General features: G+C 42.3%; 1 protein-coding gene across 4 annotated transcripts in view; it reads left to right on the top strand.

The window, feature by feature from the left end:
• Npr3 (natriuretic peptide receptor 3) overlaps positions 1-21,813 on the top strand; it is a 72,056-nt gene that overhangs the window by 43,468 nt on the left and 6,775 nt on the right. For all 4 annotated transcript variants that reach the window (XM_031360018.1, XM_031360017.1, XM_031360016.1 and 1 more), the window contains exons 4-6: positions 10,423-10,558; positions 17,917-18,011; positions 20,121-20,256. In XM_031360018.1, coding sequence (XP_031215878.1) covers positions 10,423-10,558; positions 17,917-18,011; positions 20,121-20,256 — 367 coding nt within the window. The remainder of the gene's footprint in view (positions 1-10,422; positions 10,559-17,916; positions 18,012-20,120; positions 20,257-21,813) is intronic.

Genomic DNA, 21,813 nt, shown 5'->3' with positions numbered 1-21,813 from the left:
TCTGTATAGCCCTGGCTGTCCTGGAACTCACTCTGTAGACCAGGCTGGCCTCGAACTCAGAAATATGCTTGCCTCTGCCTCCCACATGCTGGGATTAAAGGTGTGTGCCACCCCCCCCATCCTAAAGATCTTAAAGAGATGAGAATTTTTCATTAAGAAGTCCTGTAGATCACATTAACATAGTAACTTGACCCCATAGTAGATCATATCAACATAGTAACATAGTAACTAGTTAACATAGTAACTAGTAACATAGTAGTATAGACTCCATTCACCTTAATCTTTGGGCATTTCTCCTTTTCTGTACTTAGTAGTGATACATATTTATGGCAACCATCTGCCCACTTCTTGGATTGACCACACTGAGGGCTGTCTTATTTGGTATCCTCTAAGTGAGTGTACCCTTGTAGTGGTCACTCGATTGACCTATGTGACATCAGGAATATGTGGTTGAGCTGGGAGATGTTTGCTGACTGAGCCTCTGTGAACACTATCAAACACTTAGTAAGCTTCTCCTTGAGGTAAAGTATTGTCCTAGGTACTAGGGACAGCCTAGTGCCTGTGCAGGCAGCTTTTAATTGGTAAGGAATGATGAGCCTTTTAAGTGAAACAAATAAAAGGGACACAAGTTTAGGAGCAGGGATGCATTAGACACGGCAATGAAGTAACAGCTCAAGTGGAGAGCCTCCTTAGAAAAGTTATTTGGAAAGATATCTTTCTCATTTGGAAACTTACTCCTGCCCTGGCTGCCCAAATACCACCATGTTGCGAGCTTCTCTAACCAGATCTCTGTGTCAAGTCTTCTTTTATGATTTCTCTCTGCCACTTGCTCCACAAATATTGCTACTTCATAAGTTTCTTCCTCTGGATCCTTTCTCTCTAAACACACTGTGTGTGTATGTTTGCATGTGACTACATGCACACATATACATACACACACACACAGAGAAACACACACAAGCATATGAGTGTAGCGTGTGCACTCATCTATAGGCAAGGGTGACTGTTGGTCTGTGGATGACATCCGATTTGTGTTTCTGATTGCAGTCTGTCTCCTGAGTGGCAGGCAGGCTTCTACTTGTAGTTTCCCATTGGCACCTGGGCCTGAACGACTTTTATCTGCCTACTTTGTTGCTTCCTCGAGATAGCTCCATTCAGAGCTCTGAAACCAAATGCAGAGGAGGAGAGAAGTCCAAGTTCAAAGAGCTTGTTCTGCACATCGAAGAGTATGGGAAGACGGGATTGTATTAGTCCCAGGACTTGAGAGTTCCAGGTCCGAAGAGCTTGTTCTGCACTTCAGAGAGTATGGGAAGATAGGGCATTGTATTTGTCCCCGGACTGGAGAGTTCCAGATGATGATAAAGTGGACAGTCTTGCAAGCAGCCTTGTCAATAGCATCATTTCAGAGACTATGCGATTGCGGACAGTTAGATTCCCAGTTCCACATTCTTGATCAATCAAAATGTATTTTTGAACAAAGATCGTAGGTAAAATATATGCATTAAAATGTTGGAGAAACATCACTTTGGAGTATGTGGCTGTGTGTGAGTTGAGAGCACCCAGTGCAATGATGACAGCTGAAGACCCATGGAGTATGGTGCTGAGGGAGTGGATCACACATGGGGACACTGAAGTGGCCTCTGTGAGTGCAGAGACAGGGCATGGAGGAAGAATGTGAGTCAGTGCTCTTTAAATTCTGGGTCTTGACTCGGTGCATCATGACAGGTTCTCAAATAACAAGAGCTGACTTAAGGAACAGATAATTTAATGAGATTAAGCTTTGTTTTTCTAGATTCATAACTATTTACAAGTTTTTGTAACTATTTATTATCTATTATTACATTTTCTATCTCATTGATAGCTAAAACATAGTATTTATTAGAGAAGCCATCCTTAACCCCCCTGCTTTCCTGATGTGCAGAAAGCAGCAGGGCAGTCTGTTATGTGCTTATAAAATCAAATTAGAGGAAGTGAATCTTTCGTAGGAGTGGAATACATTAGCTTATTTATTTTGTAATGTTTAGTGCTTTTTGTACTTTCTCATTAACAAAAATTTGCCAGTGCCAAAATCACAGTGATATTCCATTTTCTTTCAGAGTAGCCCTGCCTGTCCTGGCCTCAATCTGTAGACCAGGTTGGCCTTGAACTCAGAAATCCGCCTGCTTCTGCCTCCCAAGTACTGGGATTAAAGGCATGTGCTAACCACTGCCCGGCCTTCTTTCAGAGTTTATAAAAGTTTTAGATAGGACGCTTGTGTCTATGTGTCATCTCAAGTGAATTTTTGTATATGCCGTGATTTGAGAGTCAAACGTTAATCTTTCCCCATTGTGTTCTGTAGTCCTGCCATATGCTGAAAAGATTTCGTTTCCCCTGTTGAGGTGTGAGTCAAACTCAGAACACTATATAAGTGTGTGTGTGTGTGTGTGTGTGTGTGTGTGTGTATTTTAGATTATTTATTTTGTTCTATTGTTCTGATCATCTTTACACAAATCTCACTCTGTAGGCACATAATAATAATATACTATGCCTTGAAGTTGCCAATAATTCTTTAACTTCATCTATACATAATTTCCAAAATGTAGAACACTGAGCTTCCCACAAAGGCAATGATAGTTAATTCAGTTTTATTAGTTTGGTAGCAACCTTGATGGAAAAGATCTCATAAACAATTATTTAGTCCTAATTCACTGATTGAAATCACCAGCTGCAGTCTGAGCCTCCCTACCCGTGTTGGTCTGGAAGTCTTGCCCTTAAACAGTAGGTGCAGAACCCACATTACAGCAATCTCAGCCAACAGTGCCCAAAGAAAACCTTTGAACAGCTAAAACACAGTGTGATTTATTAGTTTTATCATGGGAGAGGCCCTCAAATCCTTTCTTTGAATCCATTTATTCTGTTTCTGTTCTGATTTTTTGATGGGAATCTCACAATGTTGCCCTGACTAGCCTCAGGCTTTAGTGAGCTTTAGTGGGCTTTAGTGAGCTTTAGTGATCAGGATCTCAGCCTCCTGAGTCACAGGGACTATGGTTACACAATACCCTGTTTTACCCTCATTTTAAATATGACTGTAACAAATGTTGGGATTTCTTCCCCCTAGTTTACAGAAGATTAGTATTAGCAAGTAACCAAGATGATGGCATGCTAAAGGCAGGCACAAGTAAGAGTAGTGGGAAATGGCAGGTGACAGGTCAACTTAGGCGAATGAAGTTTCTGTATTAGATGCTGGCCTTGGTTCCACAAAAAGAGGTGTACCTACAATATGGCCAGTATACACAGTAGTGGTGCAATGCCTAGGTACACAGCCATGCAAATATGTAAAGGAGACTGATGGGAGAAATGATTCAAGTTTATGCTAAGTGCAGCTGCAGTGGAAAGATGGAAAGGAAGGTTTGGGTGGATGGAGGAGGTTTTGGTAAGATCAAGTGTGAGTGGATCCAGGAAAGTGAGTGTATCTATAAATGTCCTGGGAGGAAAGAGAAGATCTGCCTAAGGGAAATAACAGAAGCCAATAAAGGTACTATTTACAAAAGGGTTGGTATGGAGGAGGAAGAGAGGGGTTGTGGAAAAACAGTATAAGATGCCGAGCTGCTATAGACCTAGGCTGAAGGAGAGAAGGAGAGACACCAAACTGTAAGGCCTATAGTGATTGGAAAGAGCCTTCTGTGGTATTTGTGGAAGCAACAGGTCCTGACACTCAACCTTGATCTCTCTCTGACTTTGTTGTCTTACTCTGCCCTGGTCTCCCCTCTCTTCCTTTTCTGGTGTCTTTGTCACTGTCTTGCATGTCACCTGTTGTCTGAACCTGCCCTTCTGTTGAGTTTTGATTCATATCTTTGCCCACATGAACGTTCTCCCTTCAAAAGGACACAGATCATATTGGTCTTTGCATAGCTGTATGGGGGTTGGGTCACCAGCTTTCCAGAGACATCTAGATGCATATAAATGAGCTATCAAGGCTAAGGACAGATGTCACTCACATGCTGAAAGCTAGTGACAATTACACCATTATGGCTATTCCTTTTCAATTAAGCTTTCCAGTGCTATAGGTGATGAGATACATCTGTAAATGTGTGTGTGTGTGTGTGTGTGTGTGTGTGTGTGTGTGTGTGTGTGTGTGATACATTCAAAGGGCAAATATTTCAAAAGATGCAATTCCCCATGTAAGCACTGGAAGTCTGTAAAAAGGTCATTGACACTTGTGCTCTGTGTTAGGCCTAGAGTCCCATTCATTGATTGCTCTTAAGGAAATTTCCTGGGTCGATTTCCTTGCTGGTGTTTGCTCATGTCAATGGGTTACATGTGCCAGTTCTCAGGTTCCCCATTCTACATTGTTATGATGAATGTGGACATAACTCCATGATCTTGCAAGGGTATATATATTTTTTCTAAACCCTTCTGCTCTAGGTGATGAGGGAGAAGAAATCTTCCTTCTGTCTGCCAACAGCTACTCTCTGGGCTACATAATCAAAGTCTCTTGCAAGTCCATAGCACTGATAGGAGGGTGGAGCTAAGCTCAGGATGGAGACAGTTGTCTGGACAACTTAGGGGAAAATCCTACCCTGAAGTCAGTTTAGGAAGGAAGAACCCTTACTAGAACCAACAGCAATATTTTAGCTATGTGTAGAGACAAAGGTTGGGAACCTTAGCTCCATTGTTGATAAGATGTCTGACTTCCCAAAAGCTACCTGCTTTGTTTTCTCAAAATTCAGGAAAGGTTCAGTGTGTATAGATTAACTTCCCCCCAAGGCTAAAATACATCAGCAAGTGGCCAAGAGCCTTGGTCTGTAAAAGTGAGACCTCTCTTTATGAGACATTTGGAAGAATGTGGTAGCCCTTGGAACAGGGTGCTTTCTACTCTTGCTGGGGTATAGACTGATAATGTTATGACTTATAGGGAAATTGAATGAAAACAGATAATACATACAGAATGATTGTGTGGTGTGTGTATTCATAAAGGTAGACATGTGTGTTTGCATATATGTATACATGTGTGTAGAGGCCTGAGTTTGGTGGCAGGAGTCTTCCTTAGTAGCTCCGCATCTTATTCATTGAGGCAGAGTTTCTCAGTTAAACTCCAGAGCTTTCCAAAACAGTGAGTACAGCTGTTTCCGTCCTCTGAGCCCAAGAATTACAGGTGAGCCACCACGCTCACTTGGCACTCATGTGGGTTCTACAGATCCAAACTCTGGTCCTCATGCTTCATAGCACACCCTGTATCCACCGAGTCACCCTCTCAGCCCCGGGGCTAATGGGTATTTAAAGTATAAAGTACAGAAGTGATGCGTTAAGTGTTTATCCAATGTAGAATTCTCTTGGGCTTTTTTCTTTTTACTCCCAGTTCCTCGGTATAGTCTTTCATAAAGTGTCACCGCAGAGTTTCGCACCCCGCCCCCCAGCTCTGGTCTGCCTCCTCCCTGGAAAGTGGACTCTTTCTTTTTTAATTTTTATTATTATTATTATTTTATTAGATATTTCCTTTGAGCTACCCATGCAGCATTCCAAAGCCACTTCTGATGCTTGCCGCCTTCAGTGGTACATGGGAGTCAGACCATATTCACTGCCAAGGCCTTATTATGTCCATTTGACAAGGCAATGCTGCCGTTATTAGCTGTGAAGGGGAGAGAGCAATCCATGGCTCATCTCTTACTTGCCCTTTTTCAAAATTCCACTTTTCTCTTATGCGATCTCCAGCTGAATGAGAGGTTAGAAGGCATGTACTTTTCAGAGGATCTTGAGAAATTAACACCCACAGTTTTCCTCATTTGCATCGGGAACCAACGGTTTGTGGTAAGGAAGATAGACCCACCGTGTGACATGCTTGGTTTCATGTGAATGCCACAAGCAAAACCCCAGGACAGTCTAGCTTGGCATTCCCCTTTGGGAGCTTTCTTCCAGCATCTTCCACCTGAGAGCTTTGCAGGCTTTTCTGGTATCTAGGCACCCCCCCTTTTACAGGTCTCTCTCATGATACATGGCATTTGAAGTAGGCAGCATGCTTTAATTACTCACAAGCATTGAGCAATTCATATAAACATGGATTTACCTCCTCAGAGAGAAATGAGAGAAGATACTGTGCTGGGTAACAAAGGGGGCCATGCAAGAATGCCAACTGTTATCTATGCTCATTTGAAAAAGGAAAAATATGATCACTTTTACTCAGCTTTCTCCATAAGAGAGGATGTGGCTAGCAACACTGGCAGACAAGAGGTCATATCATGACTTCATGTGTACAGCTTGTCTGCATGGTCAGTGATGCTGTCTGGTGGAGATTGCAAATGGACATGTTTTCTTAATTCAGCGTCTTCATCTTTATTATCTGGCCCTGGAGTGGCTGCACTTAGGAATTTGAGAGCTCAGCAAATGATGCTAAGGGAGGATTTTCCAGCTAAAAGGATGTTATGATGGTGGGTTTTGATTGTCAACTTTTGAGGATCTGGAATCTCAGAGGAGACAAGCTTCTGGTCACACCCAAGAGATTATTTAGATTACATAAGTCTCTGGACATGCCTGTGTGGGATTGTCTAGCTGAAGTAGGAGAGGCCACACAAAAGGCAGCTTCCCTGAACTAGGATCCTGGGTTGCGTCAAAGGGAAGAAGCTAACTTATGCAAGCATTCACTGCTCTCTGCTTCCTGAGGACTGCAATGCAGTGGGAGTAGCCGGCTCAAGCTGCTGCTACCAGGATTTAACCTCCATGATTACTGTTCCCTTGACCTGTGAGGCAAAACAAGCCTTTCTGTCTCTCTGCTTCTCTTGTCAGGGGTACTCAGGTAACTAAAACAGATAATGAACACTCAAACATTGCCTAGTTAAGGGCATCCCATTTCCTGTCATCAGTAACAACAGTATGATCTGTCGTAGCCAGGAAGCTTGAGGTTCAAGTATTGTTTTGTTCAGAGACAGGGAGGCACAGCAAGTAATCTGGCTTCTTCTAGCTGGGAAGTCCAAAGGAAAGTGTTCTTAATACAACTTAATACTGTCGTCTCCCCCTCCCTCATTGCTTTTCTCCTTAATTTGCACTTGCAATTTTCAGTGGTTGTAGTGTGCTAACGGGCTTCCCTCCCACTAAAAACCATGTGTGAGAGTGAGAAAGTTCTCCTTGAGAAAAGATAGTGTCTGGGGGTTTGCTTCTGACTTGCGGGCTTATGAGGTAGGTGCGATGAAACCTCCTCCGCAGAAGGCCAGAGTGCCAGCTTCAGTGGGGTCAGCATCTCTTCTGCTAATTATGGCAGAAGAGGGAGACACTCCGCCACTTTAAGGAGGTAACTGTTGTAATCCACTTGGAAATCAAGACAGAAGGAGATTTCAGATCAGAATTTATGTCCAGAGCCTATCTGGCCAGTTTGGCATCAAACTTGTTAGGACAAAAACAATTCAAGTTCATCTTTCTCAGCCAATGATTGTTCTTCCTATAGTGGGTAGGACAGAATGCCTCAAGAAGGAAGGAACGGAAAGGGGCAGTTAGGGCATGGTGCTAGGGTGTATGACCAGGCCCATCAATGGCCAACATTGGTATGGCATCTCTGGATGAGGATTACGGAGGAGGATAGAAGGAGGAGGAGGAAGAAGAGAAGAAAAGGAGGAGGCAGACACAGTAAACAAGGTGAGGCCCAGGAACTTGTGTCATATTTTAAGCAGGGATGCCATAGGTGGCCCAGGAGCAGGAACTTACAGAGCATTACATGCAAGAACAAAACTCAGGAAGACTGAGCAAAACAATGCTACTCCTCATGCAAGTGTTGCTTGCATGAACATGGGTGGGACATTATTTCCTGGAGCATGGGCAACTTGATAGTGGCTATGCCATTGAAGAACATGACTCCTTCTCTGGAAGCCAACAGTTAGCAGCTGATAGCTCTTGAGGCAGATGTGGGAAGTCTAGTACTCTCTTAGGGCGCCTACCTCCCTCACGTGTCCCAGCTAGGATTCCATGCCTCTCCCCTGTAGCCAGGTGATTTCTTTAAAGTTATAAAAGAGAAGATAGGCCTGTAGGAGAAGCATGACCATGTCTCGAGAATTAAATTTAACAGCTAAGCTCTACTTATTCAAATTCATCAGCATGCATGCTTTCTCAAAACATGATGACTTCACAGTCTAAGTGAAAAATTTGTATTCCTTTGGAAAATTAAATTAGCATATTCAAGGCAGCTGAAAATTATCTCTGACTGGTAGATGTTATTTCTATAGCATTCTCTGCCTAAGAAAACAGCGTCTCTGAGACCTAAGTTTGGCAGCTAGGAGTAAGAAGCCAAGGCATTCATGGTCTCAGGAACTTCCGTGGGTGTTTCATTTTAATCCCCAGAAAATCTCTGAGAGGCGATCCAGTGCTAAATTAAGCATTGTACTTCACAAATGAGGAATCTGGAGATTGAGGGGTTGAGAAAGGAGTCCCAATTAGGAGTGGACTATATAGATCCAGCTAGTACCAACTACAAGATCTCTGTGACCTTGAACCTATCCTATGTGCCCTGAGGGTCAGTGGGATAGACAAACTGGACAGTGCTATGCTTTTTATAGGTGGTATTAGGATCATGGTGCTATAAGAGATCTGTCTGGGACAACAGGGTGTGAATGAGGAGCCCTACTTTCCATTGAGAATAAAATGGGTCAATAAAAGTGATTGCTTATTGGTTACTGCTACTCAAAATTAGAAGCTAAGAAGAATTCTTGGGTTTTAAACGGCTCATCTCTAGACAATCACAGCAATAAAAGCTAACGAGGTGATAGTGGCAGAAGCTGTTTGAAGACTTTTACATTTATCAACCTGATAGCAACCCCAGGAGGAAGGCACTGTTAATTCTTTAACTTTTAAGATGAGGAACTGAAGGCCCAGAACGATGGAGACACACAGCTACAAAAGACAGAGCCAGAGCAGCCTAGGTTCTGGGCTTCAGAAAATCTGAAATATTTGTTCCTATAACAGTACTCACGGAGGGGTGAGATGAGGACAAATGAAACTAGGTGTTGAGCTGCCCTCTGTGGGTGTGCCCATGAAAGTGGTGATGCCATTCATGAGTGTGTCTTTGAATTAGGAGACACAACTGTGAATATGCCCTTGAGTTGGGCCATACAGAAGGTCAGTGGAGGAAATAATGCAAGTCAAGTTATCAATTGCCTACCAAGGACAGGTCAAGCTTCCCAGGGAGCTTGATCCCAGTGTTTCTGAGTTTCCACTGGTTGTCTCCATGTGGTCTCCTCTCTCTTGCTTCAGCTCAGCAGAGCAGTTGCTGCTTTTAATGGAGCAGTGGTCAGGATATGCTTCTGATACATTATTCTATTCATAGTGTTTTTACAAACCTTCCTCCCGTCCACATACCTGCTCATTGTCAAAACTCAGTTCAGTATTTGCTACCACCATTGAGCTTTTTGCCATCATCTTCCTGATCTATAATACTTACTGCTCTATTTTATGTCTTTCTACCGTATCCTGATTAAGACTCTTAGTACACTACTGAGAACATCATGTGGCTCACAAAACTAGTGGTTTAATACTTGATGTGCACCAAATACTTTATGCTGTTGTGCTATGATTCTTGCAATTACCCTTGAAGAAGGTTCTTCACCATGTGCATGGATACAGATGAAACAAAACACAACATGATGCAGCAACTCCCTTAAATTCAATGGCCAGTGTTTCCATTTATTAAACCAAGTTTATGGAAATCAGAGATATCTTTCTGGAACCAGAGATCAGAGAGTCAAGACTGCATCCATTTCTGTCCTTGGACTCTGGCAGAGGGTGGAAAGAGAGACTGAGGCGTTATTCCCAATTCAGAAGACAGCACGGCCCCGCTCCCTAGGCAGGCAGAAAGCACTGTGTTCATTTTTTGTATCTTTGGTACATATAGGCAATTGACAACAGTTTTGATGAGTATGAACAAATAGATGACTAAATTTTTGTTTTGTTTTAATATTTTGAGACAAGGTCTTTCCATGTGGTGTAGGGTGGCCTCAGATTCCTGACTTCTCTGCCTCAGCTTGTCCAGTTACAACTACGGTTCTGTTGGTATGCTCTACACTCAAGAGTGTGGAGGTCATCATATGGCCTGTGGAAGTTGGAGCAGACTTCACGGGGGAGTCAGAGTCATGTTGAGGCTGACAGAAAATTGGATAGAAGGATAATTGCATGGAAAAAACTATCTGTAAGGGCTGAAGTTTCTGGAATGATTAACCTGGACAGCAGAGCTGTTTCTTTGCCTTCTGTGATGCTCTGTTTGCTCTGTAAGTTCCCAAAGTCAGGGTTTTTCCTACTCAGTCGGTGCCAGGAAGTTGGAAGACTCTTGGTAGTTACTTTTGATAGCTCTGCCCACTTCCATCGTGGATCTCTCACTTCCAGACTCAGGTTGGACCATTTTGCTTGTTTTACCATTGCTGAACAGGAATCGTCAGGATCTCAGGCTCACCCAATGGGTTTCCTTTGCAGGTGAACATGTTTGTTGAAGGGTTCCATGATGCTATCCTCCTCTACGTTCTGGCTTTGCATGAAGTGCTCAGAGCTGGCTACAGCAAGAAGGATGGGGGGAAAATCATCCAGCAGACTTGGAACCGGACATTTGAAGGTAGGGACATTTGAAGGTTTTCTTGGGAGCGGCACAGCAGCCAAATAAGCTGCTGCTTCTGTGATTGCCATCTCCTGGAACTCAGACCCCTTCTAGAGTCTTTCTCCATTTAAAAAAGTTGTCTCATATGTATATTACATCCCAACCACAGTTTTCTCCTCTTTCCCTCCCAGTTGGTCTCCCCACCTCCCTTCTTCCTCCAACCCACTCCTCCTCCATTTTCCTTCCAAAAAGGGTAGGCTTCTCAGGGAAAACAACATGGCATATTAAGTTGCAATAAGACTAGGTACCTCTCCTCATATTTAAGGCTGTACAAGGCAACATAGTATGACAAAAAGGGTCTCGAAAGCAGGCAAAAGAGTCATAGACAGCCCCCACTCCACTGTTAGGAGTCCCTGAAGAAGACCAAGCTACATCAGAGAGGCTTCATTCAGCAACTGATGCCAAGAACCCCAGCCAAGCATTAGGAGGAGCTCGGAGAATCCTGTGGAAGAGGGGAAGGATTGAAGGTGTCAGAGGGGTCAATGTCACTGTGAGAAAACCCACAGAATCAACTAACCTGGGTTCACAGGGACCCAAAGAGATGGAACCAACAATCAGGGAGCCAGTATGTGTTTGACTTAGGCCCTCTCTATAGGCTACAGTTGTGTAGCTTTCTCCATTTTTAAAGTATGGATAATAAGCCAATTCAAGTCACAGTCTTGTGAAAATAAGGCCACATAATGCAATGCATGTGGACATGGCTTAAGAAAATTCTACTGCAATAAAAATGGTCATGTTCCTGCTTAAATAACAAGTATACTATGGTGTGTGTATGTGTGTGTATCAGAGAGAGAGAGAGAGAGAGAGAGAGAGAGAGAGAGAGAGAGAGAGAGAGAGAGAGAGAGAGATATTCATGTCAGGTTTTAACTAAGTTGTTCAACAACTTAGTTTTTGATGCACATCCCATTGAATCAAGAGCACACTGCTTGGCTAGACTGGGCAGCAGCCCCCCCGAGACTTGCCTGGTTCTACCTCTGCCAACACAAGGATTGCAGCTATGAACTACTGTGTCCAGCTTTTTACATGGGGCCACGAGTCCCAACTCACATCCTCTCGCCCGCACAGTAAGCACTTTACCCCATAGCCATCTACCTAGCCCTATGTACTTAAAAATCACATTTAACATAAGTGTTATTCACTACAGGACCATCAGTGTGGAAGATCTGCAATCAGGCTTTGAAGTGTGCTAACCTGAGTGTACATTTCCCTTGATCAGACCATACTGGCTTTAGTGAGATGCAGAAGATGTGTTGAGAGCTGCCTAGCAGGTCCAGGCTCTCTGCTTTTATTTTCTTTTCAAGATAGTGACTATATTAGTTCCTGCCTAAATAAAAAGTGTAAGAATAACAGCACAAAAAACACACCATGTCATCATTACAACAATCTAGGTTGATGTTTAAAAATGAGACTATGCTTGGCTAGGAAACTTAAACAGAATACAGATGTCCAAAATTCAAAGTGGAAGCTTTGCTCCCCACTCTATCTCCTTTCCCCAATGCAATCACTATCAGCAGCCTTTTCCTAGATGACTCCAGAGGGTGCTAATGCTTTCTGGGAGCGTCATTATATATCCCATAAAAGTTTTATAAAGTGGTCTTATTGTCAACACCACTTTTCATGGTAGTTTTATCTATTTTACACTTTTATTTTTTATATACCAAAAATTCATACAGGCACTCATAGATCTGATATATTTTAAAATGAGAAATGTGGTTCTACCTTATGGTTATATAATAATTTCTGTAATTCTTTTTGTTTATTTGTTTTGAGACAGGGTCTTGCTATATAGTCCTAGCTGACCTGGAACTTGCTTATATAGACTGAACTGGCCTTAAGCATGAGGCAGCTCTCCTGTCTCTGCCTCCAGAGCATGTGTATTACAGGTGCCCCCAGCCACAGCTTCTAATCTCTTTTTGGCTGGTGGATACTTTAGTTGGTTACAGTTCTTGTCATTCTGCAATATGGTAACATAGGCCCTTGCTTGTCTTGTTGAAGTTTTGTGAATATTTCTCACAGAGAGCATTCTTTTTTTTTTTTTAAAGGTTTATTTCATTTGTATGAGTACCTTGTAGCTATCTTCAGACACACCAGAAGGGACTATCATATCCCATCACAGATGGTTGTGAGCCACCATATAGTTGCTGGAAATTGAACTCAGGACCTCTGGAAGAGCAGTCAGTGCTCTTAACCACAGAGCCATCTTTCCAGCCTCGACAGAGACCATTCCTAATGTGAAGGATTTTGGGTCTCAATGTATGTTGGTACTTTATAAAGTGCAGTGGATATTGCTAAAGTTCTTTTTATTTTAATTGGCTTTGCTGCTTCATTTGCCACCAAAATGACTTCTTTTACAAATTAAAAAAAGTTGAGTTTATAATTACATTTCTCCTTTTTTATTCCTCCCTCCAAGCCCTTATATATACCCTTCTTGTTCTTTGTCACATTCATGCCTCCTTATTTTCACTAGTTGTTATTGTATGCATATATGTATGAACCTATATACATATATGTATATATACACACACACACACATTCCTAAATATAGTCTGTTCAGTCAATATAGCACTACTTATAAGTATGTTTTCAGGGTTGACTATTTGCCCAAGACCTTACAGAAAATTCTGCTAATCTGTGTTTTTGTTAATAGTGTATATAAAGCTTACCTCACTAACACTCCAAACTGGCCTGAGCTGGTTCCTAGAGCAGGCATCAACTTTATGTTCGTTCACCCAATCCATTCAACAGGCATCTGCAATGTATCAGATGCTGTTCAAGGAATAGGGGCTGAAGCCCTGAAGTAAAGATGCTGCCCATAATCAATTTCTCTGATGTGCAGATGTGTGTGTGTGTGAAAAGGCAATAAACACACAGCCCATTGCAGGGACAATAAAATAAAGCAGAGTAGGGATATATAGAAAGGAATGGTACAGGACTGCTGGCTTACAGTGATCAAGGAAAGGTCTCTGAACATGGCAGTGGAGTGAGACCCGAGGGTGACAGAAGTCATTTTGTTTAGGATACTGTGCTGCAGAAGGAGCAGCAATTTCTTTGTAGTCTGAGTGTTTGTGGTAAGAGGCTGTCAACTGTGGAGCTGGGAGGTCTATGTGACTATGTGTATATGGGACAGTGTGGTGGGACTCAGTGTTCAAGATGCAATGGGACCAGACCCATGGACATAGAAATCCTGCTGAAATAGAAAGCTGCTTTAGTCTTCAGGGAGATGGTATGCCTTATGGCTGCTCTGTGGCACATAACCTGTAGTTTGCTGGTGAGCATCTTCTGAGAAGCATTAACACAGAGTGTGGACTGGGGGAACAGGAAGCAGGAGTGGCCATCTTTTAGTACCCCATTTGCTCTGTAAGAGACTGAGAAGTAAATTAACTGAAAAGGATCTTTTCACTTCTGCACTCTGCCATCTCATCTGTGAGCCCTTTAGTGGGCTGGAGTGTGCATTTACTTATTTATGAAACTTTTCATTGCAAAGTGAAAAATTTCAATGACAAGAACAAAGCCAAGTGTACTTTTGAGAGAGGAGTGCAGAATGGTCCCCTCTATGTTCTATGTTCTACAGCCTCAGCTCATCCACAGAGATTAAAGGGAAGGGTGGTAGGAGGAGTGGAGCTCCAGATGGGGTTGTCTGGATAGTAACTATAGTAGCTACTGCTAACTTTCTATGGTATTTTCAGTGAACACCATGTTTTACTCTGGACAAGAGTGACAGCTTTCATTTTAGACAAGTAGTTGCTTGGGAGTGAGTAAGCTTCCTGGATGAACTTGATTTGCCTCTTCCTGCTTCATCTGAGGGGCAGGAATCAAATAGGGTAATTCAGGGGGCATATTAGGACAAAGTCAAGTTTCCCAGAAGTTGTGCACAATACACTGAGAAACTGGTGCATGGGGACACAACCTTGGTCAGACACATCCCATTCTTAGCTATTACTCATTGCATGGTGGTCATTTGTTCTTGGTCTTCTGACAGCGGGATAGGAGCCAGAGTTGGGGATGCTGAAAGGCACCAGTGAAGGAGGTTGTTGAGAGAAGGGCAGGTACCCACAATGGCTGGGATACAGTTTTGTTTAGAGCCAAGACCTGCGCTAAATTTTCTCTTACGCCATCTTGAGATTTCCATTTTAAGGCCAGGTCTACACAGTCAGTATGCACCAAGAGTATAAATAATTGTATAGTTGAGTTTAAAACTATTACCTTATGTGTCCAAAATGTAAAGACTGATGCCAAGGTAAGTTTGGATTTGAATAGTTTGGAGTCTATTTTATTTGCTAAACAATAGTGCATTTGAAGGTATCCCCTCAAAGAACTCTAAAGTAGATGTGTGAAGAAAAACTCAAACCATCCTAACATTAAAAACAATTTTAATTTTAGTGGTTGCTGTAAGTGACCATTAAGTTGTCAGGAGAAAAAATACCCTAGATGTTATTTGACAAAATTGGATTTTATTGCTATGAAACCTATGATCAGCTCTGAAGACCATCAATAAATGGTCCAAGAACAAGCCGTATTTCCTCTGTGTGAGAGGTCAGGGGGACAAAGTAAACAGGACTGTGGGACAGGACACAAGCTCCACTCTAGACAAACAGAAACTGGGGTAGAAAAAAATCATTGCTGATATAAAGGAACATTCTGCTCTCAGCCTGACAACTTCACCTTCTGCCTGATACTGTCAGGTGAAGTCTCACTTTGCAAGGCACCACCCCAAGCATTCTCACCCTATTTCCTGGCAGAACGGCAATAACTTAGAGGTGTAATGAGGTCTTGAAATACTAGGTCCTCTTCATCTTTACCAAATACTCTGCAACGCACTCAGCAGGACACACCTTTCCAAATCCTCTGAACAGAATGACAAGTGATTTCAGATAGCCACAATATTTGGAGAAAAAAATTTCTACATCTATATCTTTATCTATATCTATCTATCTGCATATCTATTCGCATGTATGTATGTATGTATGTACAAACTATATGTATATAATTTGAAGTTTTATTTGCCCCAAGGATATACAATATGGTGATAGGTCTATCCTTTGCAACTTGCCTGTATTAAGAAGACAAAAAAATCTAGATGAATGGCACCTCCATTCCGTTTCCAGCAAAGTAATCCAAAGTCTGGAAAAATCAGTGGACCTTCAAACCACAGCCCAAAGGACAGTAAACCCAAAAGACTGCCTCTCCAAACCACACAAGAGGATGGAACTTTCCCCTGGGATGCTTCTTAGCAGGCACTCTTTTTACTGGGGCAGTCATTACTTCTGGAGAGAACCAAATCAATGGAAGCATCTATTAAGAACAACACAGAATTGCCCCACAAAGAAAATAAATGGCTTTTGTTAATTAGAACATGGCTGGTGCACACATCCTGCTGCTTAGTGAATGAAGATGACATGACAGACTATTTATTACCAGCCATTGTTCTCTGGTGGCCTTTCGGGGATTGGTTGCTGTGAGCACCCATCATTGCTGGTCAAGGTGGGTGGGTCCTCTGTGTTCCGGCTGATCTGCTCCAGCTTCATATCTCCCTGGCTCTGGTTATAAACACGCTTCATTAGAAACTTCACAGTTCTCAGGTTCTTTTCTTGCCTCAGGGTCTTCTTAAATTAAACCAGGTCAGTTACTTTTTCATAGTGGTTTGAATCATATGTTTCCTACTATGTACTTTCATAGAGATTTTATGATTTTTTTTTTTTTTGGTTTTTTTCGAGATAGGGTTTCTCTGTGTAGCCCTGGCTGTCCTGGAACTCACTCTGTAGACCAGGCTGGCCTCAAACTCAAAAATCTGCCTGTCTCTGCCTCCCAAGTGCTGGGATTAAAGGCGTGCGCCACCACTGCCTGGCTTATAATTCTTACTCTTTTACTGAACTCTTTTGCTGAGTCCCCTGGAGTGATTGAGCATGGTCAAGTGCTTTCTGTGCCATTGAAAACACGGTAATGATAATAGTAACTTTAAAATGTCACCCTTCATTCTCAAACCCCAAGCTCAAAATCCCTTAAGGGTCCAATGGAAACTTCCTTATAACGGATGTTAGTTTCATGCAAAAGAATTCTTTAAAATATTGTATTAAGATTACCTTCTGGCTATGTGTGTAAATGTTATATGAAATGAAACTTTATTGTGTTTAGACTTGTGTCTTACCCCAAGATGTCTCATTATGTTTATGCAAATATTCAAACAGTTGAAAACATCCGAAATCTGAAACACTTCAGGTCCCAAGTACTTCAGCTAAAGGATAGCCAGCCTGTAGGAATAATAACAGCAGTAGAGGCACTAGAAGAAGAGAACAGCTGGCTCCGCTTAGTATCTGCTGCAGATGCCTTGAGTGCTTTATCTCATACAAGTATCTCTACATCCTCTTAGTAGGAACATGATCCTATTTATGCCAGTTGTAGAGAGGCTCAGGGGACGGTTACTTTGTGTGTGTGTGTGTGTGTGTGTGTGTGTGTGAGAGAGAGAGAGAGAGAGAGAGAGAGACAGAGAGAGAGAGATAGAGAGAGAGAGAGACAGAGAGAGAGACAGAGAGAGACAGAGAGACAGAGAGACAGAGAGAGACAGAGAGAGACAGAGAGAGACAGAGAGAGAGAGAGAGAGTAGAAATCAGAGGATAACTCTTGGGAGTCAGTTTGCTCCTTCTACCATGTGGGTCCCAGAGATCAAACTTCTGTCCAGTTTGGTGGCAAGCACCTTAACCCACTTCACTTGACTGAATGCTTCGTCTCCTTGAGCAAAGAATCCTTTTGCTCTAACTTAACCTCTGCTACAATGCTAACTCAGCCCCCAGGAATCTTTTGGATAATGTTTGGATAGCCAATGAGTGAACACACATTAGGCAATGCTCTTTAGACACTGGCTCCAGAGACTCAACAACCAGACCTCCAGCTTTCCTGTGTGTTGATGCAGCCTGTATGATGATCACTCACTGAATCCTGGACCAGACTGACTTTCTTTATGAGAGTTGTCCAATGATCATGTCAACCTATGTGTGATAAGACAACTTTACTTCTCTGCTAAAAAAAAACTCTAGAATGAACACATTGCTTCAGCATGGGCTTTTTTTTTTTTTTTAAAGTATTCCCCAAAGATCATTTATTTCTTTTTCTTTTCTTTTTTAAATGGAGAAATGTTAAGAATTTAGGAATGCAGACACAGATGAAATTACAATGTCTTTCCAAATGCCAACAAAAATGCTCCTAGTCTGATGTGATTCCCTGTGGCATGAATTTGTTTTAAAAAAATCCCATTAATTCATTTTCTTGGCAGGCAGAGGCACCATAAGTCTCTAACTCAGAGTTCTTTACCTCTTCTGTAGGTATCGCTGGGCAGGTGTCCATAGATGCCAACGGGGATCGGTATGGGGACTTCTCTGTGGTTGCCATGACTGACACAGAAGCAGGCACCCAAGAGGTGAGACATTTTTTTTTTCTGCTTTGGTGACTCTTCCAAGTAGGGACTCCAAGAGTGTATTTGTCCTGGTGTCCAAAGCATGCTTCAATTAAAAATGAGCCTTTCCATGTAGTGAAAGCTCACTGTTGATTGAGGGGTCAGAGAGAAGGCAGGACATGGTGCCTTGTATGTTCTTGGTAGAAAAATCCTACCTTTCAAATGGTCAAGAGTCTTTCCCTAGAACTGGGGAATAAGGGCATCTATTGACAGGAAGTGCAACTTACTTGCCCCTTGCCTATCTGGATTTCTTTTCTAGTGGTTGTTACAATCTTCAGGAGATACTATTTCAAAAGATGGTGAAGTATCAGGACAGAGAAGTCTGTCATATATGGAAGATGAGCCCGTGACAGTCACTAGGGTCAGGGCTCTCTGCTTCAATTTCTTTAACTACAACATGGGAATTGTAATATTTTCCTCACTGGTTCTGTGACATTTTTAGAACCATATAGAATGAGATCTAGAAAAGTAACATGACCTCTAATTGACGAATATAGAGAAAGAAATAAGTTTAAATGAATATTCAGTGTTTCTACTGAAAAATGTATGTTCAGCAGATAACAATGATTGCCCTGTTTCCATGGAAGGTCATCACTCTTGTTGCCTTTGTGGATACAGGCACGAGGGACTTGCTGTTTTCCTCTCTGGAGAGGTACACCTAGCCTTTGGTGACAGAACAGGAGTCTTCTCGCTATGTTCACTGAATGACTTTATATCCCACTCTACTCCTTCCTCCTGGTTCTGGGTCTCGTCTGCAGCCCAGCTTCCCTCTCTGGAGAAGGTGGGACATGATAGCCATCTCATCTCTGTGAGGTGGCAGAGCACTTGGGATTTGCTCAGCACATAGCAGTAGTTGTCATAGTTCAGGAGGACCTAGGATTGTTTTGACCATGACTAGATATAGCCTAGGAGGGCCTGCTGTGGATCAGTCAGGAAGGAGGAGAAATATCACAGGCCACCCAGGAGCCACAAGCTTGTGCCCAGACAAAAGAGGAGAATGCTTAAAATTGGTGGCTGAGAAGGCACTGCCAGATCAGCTCATGTGACTGATCTACTAGTCTTGTAACTGGAGCGTGACCCTGCAGTTACATCATGAATGAGTGATGATTTCCCAGGAGTCTAAGTTGACAGCTGAAACAGTCGGCCTGAAAAGGCAGAGCAGAAGAAGTGAATTTATTAGAGATGAATGTAACCTCTAAAGAAATGGCAATGACCAAAGGAGAGTCAGAGAGTTCATCAGTGCCACTCTAAATTTTTAAAAATTGTATTTCTGCATCTATCTCTCTCTATATATTTCTGGTGTGTGTGTGTGTGTGTGTGTGTGTGTGTGTGTGTGTGTGTGTAGGTGTCAATTATCTCATTACAACATGTAGGACCTGGGGATCAAATTTAGGTCTTAAGGCAAAGAACTTTATCTCCAAAGTTATCTTGCTGTCACTCTAAATATATATTTATATTTATATATTAATCTAACTGAGGAATGTGGGCTGTGTACCTGTCACATGCTTAATTTGAGTATGTATGTAGCGGCATTGGCTCTGTCTCCTATCCCTAAGGGAAATGGGCCTGACACATGGCTGACAGTGTGGACTGCTCTGTGGTAGAAAACCAGACAAGGCCCTATGGAATGAGCAAGGAAAAAAACCTGTAAATTTATAGATTATTGTTTCATAGGGAAATGAAAAAAAAAAAGACCCCACCTTTTCCACTCTGCAGTAGCAAGTGATAAATACATAGGGGTAGCATTGGTAGGCTGTGACCTCCAGATGGACCTCAGGGGTCACTGTCTGTTGTGTCCACACCTTTCTAAGCCTACATGACTTGGATTTCTTCTCTGCCAGGAGGAACCGCTGAGGCAGTCACAGAACGCACAAGAGGGGAACACTTCTCCCATTTCTCATGCTTTTCTGAAGCTCTTGCTGTCAGTTCCTGAAGGTGCTGTGCAGAGGCAGCCTGTGTAGATCAGGCCATGCATTTTGGAGAGTACCTGCAAGACTGTGAGATTTGTGCCTCCTTTGGGAACAGGTACCTTTGGCCTTACCTTTTGTCTGTTTGACTTTTGCCTTTCTGCAGGTCATTGGTGATTACTTTGGAAAAGAAGGCCGGTTCAAAATGCGATCGAATGTCAAATATCCTTGGGGCCCTTTGAAACTGAGAATAGATGAAACCAGAATTGTGGAGCACACCAACAGCTCTCCTTGCAAATCATGTAAGTTCAGAGACTTAATTTATTGGCCTGGAACATGTTTCTCTCAAGAACTCATGTTCTGAAAGCTCCCATGCATTTTTCTAATGTCTTCAAACCCATGGAAACGACTCACAAATGGCTGACCCTCCTTCACCAGAAGCTTCCAAATTTCTGTCCTTTGCTCTTTTCTCCCAACTGCTAGGTTATTCTGCCTGGATTCATAACTTGCCCTCCCGTCTCTTAGTTACTAGAGGTTTCCACTTTTAGGAAAAATAAAAATGTTATTAGCTGTTCATCTCTTGTAAGAAATTTCATTATTGACTTCAAAGTTCACAGTTGACCTCCAAATCCTCAGGATGGAGCAGATAATGTCCTTAAATGCTTGACAACTTGCAAAGTGGTAAATAAGTATTGAATAGATTATTAACGATCAGTTTCTGGGTGCAGCTAGAGGAGCGAGTCTGTCTTCTTACGAACAGCACAGCAAAGAGACAGTGTGGGAGATGACTGTCTTTGAGGGGCCTTGTAATTATGAGTAAGAACAAGTGATGTCCATCTTGCAGGCCAGTTAGTGATTTTAAATGAATATATGAGTGGTCATTATGTCTCAGGACCATCTTTGAATCATGAGGAATTTATATCCACGTGATAATTATAGGAAAGAATTAAAGAGAAAGTGTGTTGCCCACATAATCGCTAGGCCTGGACCCCAAATCTCACTTTGCCAGTTTGGGGACCCTTCAGCTCAGCAAGTCTCACATGTCCCACATGTAAAGGGAATTTATCCAACTTTGATCTGAGGAGCCAAGGAGTCCATGCACTGGAGGCTTATTCTAAACCCTGCAGGGAAAGCAGCTGTTGACTCTTTCTGAGAACTGAGATCCTACTGAGGATGATTTAATTCAAATGGTTTACATTTTCACAAAGCTATATAGGACATTTTGGGATGGAACGGGTGAGAGAACATCTAAAAACAGAATACTGACCCAATGCAATCTCCCCAGAACTTTCTAGCACTTTGAAGTGTCACCACTTACCTGTGAGAGACAGAAGTGCTGGGCCATCCCAGCGCTTTGTCCATCCACGCATCTTTGACTTTAAACTCAAAACCAGAATGGATGTGTGTGTGAGATCTTCAGTTCTCAGCTTTCATCAAATCTATCTTGAATCTGTCTTTCCCTGTCTGTTATTCTCTCTAACCCTCTTTTCTTCCCTGTCCTTTGTTCTCTCCGTTCCCCCCTCCCCCCCATCACAGATCATGCTATGTGGATCAGGCTGGCCTCAAACTTGAGAGCCTTCTGCCTCATCTTCCCAAGCGCGAGGAAGACCAGTGTTTGTCCCAGGTCCAACTTTGAACTTGTTTTAACCTTGTTCTGCTCACTCTCATGTCACAGTGCATTTATCTAGTGTTTTCTGAAAACCTTTTCTCAGAACATTATACATATATATTTTACATATATTATATACAATACATAAATACTATATGTAAATAATGTATATTAATTAATATACATTACATATTAATATATTAATTATATTATTATATAAGCATTAATATTAATATTATTATATAATTAT

This window comes from Mastomys coucha, unplaced genomic scaffold, assembly GCF_008632895.1.
Source record: "Mastomys coucha isolate ucsf_1 unplaced genomic scaffold, UCSF_Mcou_1 pScaffold8, whole genome shotgun sequence".
Lineage (NCBI taxonomy): Eukaryota > Metazoa > Chordata > Mammalia > Rodentia > Muridae > Mastomys > Mastomys coucha.
The sequence above is the reverse complement of the archived record's forward strand: the minus strand, read 5'-3'. Positions and strand labels throughout refer to the sequence as shown.